At 36.6% G+C, this 8,274-nt stretch overlaps 1 protein-coding gene across 1 annotated transcript; it reads left to right on the plus strand.

Moving 5' to 3' along the window:
- The first annotated feature begins 2,341 nt into the window (after positions 1-2,341).
- Positions 2,342-4,941, plus strand: LOC111886484 (ammonium transporter 1 member 2). Its single transcript, XM_023882740.3, has 2 exons — positions 2,342-2,913; positions 3,575-4,941. The coding sequence occupies exons 1-2, from the start codon at positions 2,406-2,408 to the stop codon at positions 4,597-4,599; spliced, it is 1,533 nt and encodes a 510-aa protein (XP_023738508.1). The 5' UTR covers positions 2,342-2,405; the 3' UTR covers positions 4,600-4,941.
- The last annotated feature ends 3,333 nt before the right edge of the window (positions 4,942-8,274 follow it).

Here is an 8,274-nt window from a genome sequence, read left to right on the forward strand (position 1 = left end):
ACACACTTTTACAACAGACGAGTTTACAAAACAGTTAAGCCTTGGTAGAAGGTTACTATTATAGAAAATATAGGATTTTCTGAGAGATTCAAACTTTTGCAAATACTTTTAAACATTTATTTACATTTTTACAAACTTATACATTGGGACAAGTTCAAACGTTTTTGACAATGAACATTGACACTAAAATACTTATGAACTCACCAGCTTAATGCTGATAAACTCTTTCAAAATAACTTGTATTCTCAGGTCATCAGTAGTCAGGTACCGATGCCAGCTTTTGAGATGATGGAGCGTACTCAAGACTCATCATTTTGTTATTTTGATTTACGTTATATTTTTGGTGTCTAAAATTTTACAGAACACACATGTATTAAATTTATATATTTAATGCAATGGATGATGTTGTTTGCCTATTTACATTTACTGTGTTGTGATTACCTTACATGACGTCCTCCGCCCCAGAACGTTTCCGCCGTTCTTGGTTTTGGGGTGTGACAATAGTCCCCGAGGGTCGGTTGTTAGGACCGACGGGTAGGTCAGCACCCCAGAATGGGTTGACATGGGTAGGTCAGCACCCCATAATGGTTTGACATGGGTAGGACGGCACCCCAGAATGGCCGTACGGGTAGGTCGGCACCCCAGAATGGTCGTACTGGGTAGGTCGAGCACCCCATAATTTCCCGGCAGTATGTATGCTATGTGATTGTATGGTATGTGGTATGATAGAGGAACTCACTAAGCTTCGTGCTTACGGTTTTCAGTTTTGGTTTCAGGTACGTCGTATTTAAAGGAAAGGAGTCGGCTTGATCGCAGCGCATCACACTATGTTTTCCGCACATGAGATCTTTGAGATTGCACTCTGATATGGTTTTATGATAATATGTTTTGATTATTGATACTTTGGATTTGACATGAGATATCATAATGAATGTTTTTATACTTATGGTTTTATATAATAACTTATTTAAAAATGAAATTTTTTGGCCTTGAAAATTGGGATGTTACAAAAGAAGACTAGAATGAAAAAAAATTGGTCGGAGATCGGTCCGAAAAAACAAAATTGATCTAAGACCGGTCCCAAAAAGGTCGAATAGTTTTAAGACCAACATAACATCTGTTTGAGACCGACCCAAGAGTTGTCTAAAAAAAGATTGGTAGCCAACTGCCAAAGCTTATAAGTATATCATTTTTGTGTTAATTACATAATTTTTAATCATATGTTATCTAACTTCTTTCTTTTTTTCTTTTTTAAACTTAAGTGTATCAATTTAATAAATCTTAATCTATCATTTGTTTGTTTTAATAACATATTTGTTAGCAGAAAAACCCGAAACCAAAAATCGAGAAAACCAAAAATAAAATAAAATACCGAAGCGGGACCTAAAAAGACGCACAGAAAGACCACGAAGCCGGTACCAAAGATCTGAGTGAAAAAAAAAAAGACTGTTTCGAAAAATTCGACTGTTTCGAAGGATCACTTTGCGACCGCCAATGTGCATCTCTACACATCAAGACATGACATGGTGTTGTGACCAGACTAAGAATAAAGACCTGTCCGAAGAAAAACCAAACTTTTCTGACATTGAACCTAATAAGACTAGATCGTTTTGAGACTGACTTAGACCTGGAACCGACAATGGGCATCTCTACACGACAGGACACATCTTGGTGTCGTCTTTATTTTCATCAACATGAAAATAAGTCGATTAAAACGCTATAAACACGACACGCCACAAAAACGATAACATACTACATTATTAATTTAATTATGAGGAATTCTTCACATACCCTCCTAATTACGTGGTCCATCCGCTGTATGATATTTTGTCGTTTTGTTGTCATTTTTTTCGTTTTATTGTGAAATTATTCATTCGTATCATTCATGTCTTTTTTTATCATTCATGTGTTTTTTATATTCAGACTATCTACTTGTTATTTTTTTCGTTCGGACTATTTTAGTGTTATTTTTTTTATTATTATTCAGACTATTTATATGTTATTTTTTGGTTTAGAGTATCTTTAAATTATTTTTCTTTTAAGACACAATATACATCACATTTTTTATCGCTTATCAAATTTCGATTACATTTCATACCGCTTATTTTTGCCTTATCCTGTCATTTGATTTTCGCCCTAAGTTTACGTAATACAATATTTCTTAAAGTAATATAGTTAAATATATTAAATTATTATATTATATTGTTCCTTTAAATCTTTTACCGTTCTATTTTAGTTGTAATCAAACACTACTAAATTAAAGTCCACATTATTTGTTTTCCAATTGGTGATCACGGAGCGTTGACCTCAGTACTCCTTACAGATCAAGATTTCATCTCTCGCTCTATAAAACCCTAAATCACTAACCACTTCGCTTCCATCAAACACCACTCCCTTCTGTCACCATGGCTTCCCTCCCCATCTGCTCCGCCGCAGAACTAACCCCACTCCTCGGCCTTGCTGCCAACGCCACTGCTGCAGCCGACTACATCTGCACCCGCTTCACCGCCACCTCAGACAAATTCACCAACACCACATACGCCATTGACAACACCTATCTCCTCTTTTCCGCCTACCTAGTGTTCGCCATGCAACTTGGATTTGCCATGCTCTGCGCAGGTTCCGTCAGGGCCAAGAACACCATGAACATCATGCTCACGAACGTCTTGGACGCCGCTGCTGGAGGCCTTTCTTACTACATCTTCGGATTTGCTTTTGCCTTCGGTGGACCCTCCAATGGTTTCATTGGCAAACACTATTTTGGGCTGAAGTCGATCCCATCAGCAGTTTACGACTACAGTTTCTTTCTTTACCAGTGGGCATTTGCCATAGCTGCTGCGGGTATCACCAGTGGTTCCATTGCAGAGAGAACTCAGTTTGTGGCTTACCTGATTTACTCTTCCTTCTTGACAGGTCTCCTTCACTGCTTATCTTTTGTTAATTTTCATTGAAATTATCTAATTACAAAAACTCAATTTGTGGCTCACCTTATTTAACCGTATATTTAATCACATAATTTTCTTGTTTTTTCATTAATTTGGTTATTTAATGATGTATATTTTATATTAAAACAATTTGCAACATAAGCATATATATGGACCCCATTCAATAATGTTCTATATCTTAGGTCAGCAGTACAACTAATTATTTAAATATTTATTTACATATATATTTGTCATATTCCAAATTTTAACATTAAATTTTAATATATGATTATTTTTTATAATAGAAGTTGAAAGACAATTACGAACGATGCTTTTTAAAGATTTTGTTTATCGATTCTAATTAGACCGATCATATTAATTAAGAACATGCATCTTGCTGGTGTCACGTTTCAAAACCCTTTCTTTAACCACAGCTTGAACAACTACTATTCAAAAGTGTATAATTGCTGTTTCTTTTTCTTTTTTAATTTTAATGGTGTTTAATTTATTGTTGATTATGTCAACAAAGTCGGTTGATTATACCTAAAAAGTCCAAATTCACCGTTTCATTAATTACTTAGTCTCTCAATATATTTCATACCTTTCTCACTAGCTATTTCTAACAAGTTGATTTAAATCGTACGTTACAGGTTTTGTGTATCCCATAGTGTCACATTGGGTGTGGTCTAGTGACGGTTGGGCCAGTGCCACACGAACAAGTGGCAGTCTTCTCTTCGGATCAGGAGCCATCGACTTTGCTGGCTCCGGTGTGGTCCACATGGTGGGTGGGATCGCTGGTCTTTGGGGCGCCTTAATCGAAGGTCCACGAATTGGGAGATTTGATCGTTCAGGTAGGTCCGTAGCCTTACGTGGACACAGTGCGTCACTTGTAGTGTTAGGCACCTTCCTTCTATGGTTCGGTTGGTATGGTTTCAATCCTGGTTCCTTCTTGACAATCTCAAAATCCTATGGCACTTCGAACAGTTATTATGGTCAATGGAGCGCTGTTGGAAGAACAGCTGTCACCACAACATTGGCTGGATGCACCGCAGCGCTAACTACTTTGTTTGGGAAACGACTACTAGTTGGCCATTGGAATGTGACCGATGTATGTAATGGTTTGCTAGGAGGTTTCGCAGCTATTACCTCCGGTTGTGCAGTGGTTGAGCCATGGGCTGCGGTAGTATGCGGCTTTGTTGCAGCTTGGGTTCTAATAGGATGTAACGTACTTGCGGAAAAGTTCAAGTACGATGACCCACTAGAGGCAGCACAATTGCATGGTGGTTGTGGGTCATGGGGTCTATTATTCACAGGTTTGTTTGCGAAGAAACAGTATGTTCATGAGGTGTATGCAACTGGACGACCTTATGGGCTTTTAATGGGCGGTGGTGGAAAGTTACTAGCGGCTCAGATCATCCAAATACTGGTAATCATTGGATGGGTGAGTGTGACTATGGCCCCACTCTTTTATGCGTTGAAAAAACTCAACTTGTTGAGGGTGTCAACAGAAGATGAAATGCAAGGAATGGATATGACTCGACATGGAGGATTTGCGTATGCTTATCATGATGAAGATGCTAGTGTTCATACTCCAGTAGGGTTTATGATGAGAAAGGTTGAACCGGCAAGTGCAAGTCCATCACCAATTCATAACACAACAAGCATGGTTGTGTAGCTCAACGATCTCCTCCTCTGTTAGGGTTTTACGTTGTCAGGGATAGGATAGAATCAGAAACTTCAACTATGGAAAAAATTGGATTTCACTAGTTTATTATCATAAACGGGGTTCGTGAAGTAATTTGGTTATCAATGAACCCGAGATAAATGGTGTCTAAGTAACAACCGATGATTTTCATTTTGAATATGAAAATATTTGTATGTTGGTTTTATTATGTTATTGTGTTTCTACTTCCTTGCTTTAACTGTGATATTTGACACAGTATTAATTTGATGATAAAATGTAACTAATATGAATGTTTTATTTAATATAGCGTTAATGTTGTTTGTTGGCAGCCAACTAATTAATCCCATATCGACTTTAATAAGTGTCATAATTTCTTTTACTCAAAAACTGTTTAATTTAACCATTATGTTAATTGCTCTAGGGGTGAGAATCGGTTCGGTTTTTTTGGTTGTTCGGTTTCCTCGGTTTGAATTTTTATTTAGTCCAATTCGAAAATCGAACCAAATCGAATTCAAATTCTCTAGACCAAACCGAAAACCGAATTCTAATTCGGTTTGGTTCGGTTTGAAAACCGAGGAGACCAAATATTAACTTAAAAAAATTTCAAACATAAATTAAAATGTTTTTAACATAGAAAACTAAAGTTTAAAACAGAAAGATCTAAAGTTTCATATAAAATGATCCAAAGAGTAAATAGGTTAAAATGATTTTTACTTTATAGTTAATACTTTTATTTAATAAAAAATAAAAAATATATTTTTTAATTAATTGACTTATGAAATTCGGTTTTTCGGTTCGATTTGGTTTAAACTTCATGAGACCAAAATTCGAACCAAAAACCAAATATACAATTCGGTTTGGTCTCAAACCAAACCAAAAATCGAATTTGAATATGGTTCGCTCTGAAATCGATTTCGGTTCGATTTGGTTTTCGGGTTTTTTGGTTTCGGACCAAATAATTCCCACCCCTAAATTACTCGCCATTATTATTTATTGTAGCGTATGTACGTCACTGGTGATGTGAAATAGTTGATCAGACTACAATTCCCAATTTAACGAGCAATGCCTATTTCGACCAATCCAGCACAACGCAGTCCCATATATGTGTATTTGGTAGTGAATGGATCAAAATTTGTTCATATGTTTTTTTGTACATGATTTTCCCTTGATTTAGGTTTTTATGGTCAAGTATGAAATTAGTAGTATGTAAAATATATATTTGGTATTTGTATATGTGTATTTTGTGTTTAGTATGTGTATATGTATGTAAAATATGTATTTGATATCTGTATATGTGTCTAGACTTAGGTTATTATATTCAAAGTAATTATTGTGTTATTGTATGCATAAATGTGGGCCAATTATTTTACTTATTTTAAGAAAGTGATTAATATATATTATTGAATTAAATATTGTTGGGTCGTGTTTGTATGATTGCGTCTATTGGGCTCGTTTATTAGTCCGTTTTTATATCTCCGGTATGGGCATGTCCATCCGTGAGCTTGATAGGGTTTATTATAAATATAGGTGCTTGCATGCATCTTAGGTTAACGATAGTAACGAAAGAATAGATTGATCAGAGAAGTTTTATTATCGTTCTTGTAACCCTAAATCCTCTACAGCGGAAGTTCTTAGTCGAGCTCTGCTGAGGATAGTTTGAATTAATCATTCGACATATTTTGATCCATACTTGTCTTGTTTATTGTTTTGTGTTCATCATAATTCCTGTTACAAAGATCTAATTGATCTTCAAGTTTATTTAATATCTTATCAATTGGTATCAGAGCAGGAGACTGTGTAATTCATACACATCTTTCTGTGAAAAAGGTTGCGATTAGGGTTATTCCGCATTAACTAATATTTATTGAGCCGTCATCCCATAATTGACGTAACTCAACATTTATTTGTGTTGCCCTAATTTAATTTATTACAAGTCTGATCTTTTAAACAGGTTATTCGATCAAGCATGGACGAGTCACAATCCAATCCCATTAACATCTCAAACAGCATTGGATCAACGACAAAGATTCCCATCCTTTATACCAAGGATTACGAAGTCTGGGCACATCATTTTGAAGATTATGTCATCGGATCTGAGGACAATGGATATCTCATCTGGGAAGCAATCGTATCTGGACCATTCGCTCATTCAGCAACTTCAAGAATTATTAAAACTCAGAAGGAGTATAATGATCTTTTGAAAGACGTTAAAGATATTGCTCAAGACGAAAAAGATAAATTTCAGTGCAATATTAAAGCATTGAGATTAATCAGATTTGCTCTTCAATCTGACACTTTCAGGCTGGTGAGTTCATGCACAACTGCCAAAGAAATATGGGATAGGCTACGAGAATTGTATTCTACGGACGAGGATCTTGAGCATTCCATTGAAACCTTGCTTCTATCCGAGTTTGGTGAATTCAAACAGAGTCCTGAAGAAATTGTAACTCAGACATTCGATCGCTTTAATCATCTTCTTAGTAAGATGATTAAACATGATAGGAAGTTGATTGAACAAAAGGTTACTTTTTTAAACGGTCTTAGATCTGAGTGGAGAGCGGTTGTGTCCACAGTTAAAGCGCATGAGCAATTCAAATCTTACTCTTTGGCGAAACTGGTAGGCATTTTGAAATCTCAAGAAAAGATTGTGTTACAGGAGAAAAATGTGGTTTCAAGCTTGGGTTCATTGGCCCTTCTGTCCAAAAGCAAAGTTGTGATGGATGATGAAGACCTCAACCTAGAGGATTATGACCTTACCTCTGAAGACTATGCAATGATGGTGTCAAACCCAAAAAGGTTCATCAAGAAAAGGTTCCCCACCAATAAGAACCGAAATTGGCAGGGAAGTTATAGTTCTGAAAAGGTCAGGGAAGAACCGAAGGCAGAAGAACCAAAGAAGGAACCGAAAGCTGAAGGAGATTCGGGAGTGAGCTGCTATTATTGTGGAGGAAAGAACCACTATGCCAAAGATTGTGTCCTTAAGAAAATGGCAGAAAAGGATGAGGAGAAAGACGAAGAAGCTGTCTTGTTGAAAAAGCTGGAAGAGATCAAGAGAAAGAAATCTACTGTTAACCCTTCAATGAATGCTTTAATTGTGCAGGGTTCGGTAGCAGATGATGAGTTCGGTGGCGTGGAGGTATGGTCAATCGATTCTGAGGATGATGAAGTCAGGAAGCCATCTGATGGAAAGGCTTATGTGGCGAAAGATGAAGGTAGCGGTGGAAAATGTTTGATGGTGTCTGATGTATCTCCGATGAGGGGATACAACACAGATGGTGGGAATGAAGACACAAAGGAGCGAGAGGACTTGTGCTTCACAGCAAAACCTCTCAGCGTGCAGTTTAACGAGCTTGATGAATTAATCAAGAAGGTACAATCCATTTTTGTCTCATTCAAAGTTCCACAAAGTTCATATGAAAAAGAACTAAAAAATGTTAATTCAAGAATCTCTCATCTAGACAGCAGTTTAACTCAAACACGGGTCACCAATTCTAACCTAACTGACCAAATAAGCAGGGTGTCTTCAAAGAGTGAGGAACGGAGGATGTGGATTGAGCTGAAGGAGTCTGAGTTAATCAAATCCAAGGACGAGAACATTTATTTGCAAAGAGACTATTTAAAACTTTTAAAACAGAGAAATGTCTTTTGTTTAATTGCTAAATGTCT

The sequence above is a fragment of the Lactuca sativa genome, chromosome 2 (assembly GCF_002870075.4).
Source record: "Lactuca sativa cultivar Salinas chromosome 2, Lsat_Salinas_v11, whole genome shotgun sequence".
NCBI lineage: Eukaryota > Viridiplantae > Streptophyta > Magnoliopsida > Asterales > Asteraceae > Lactuca > Lactuca sativa.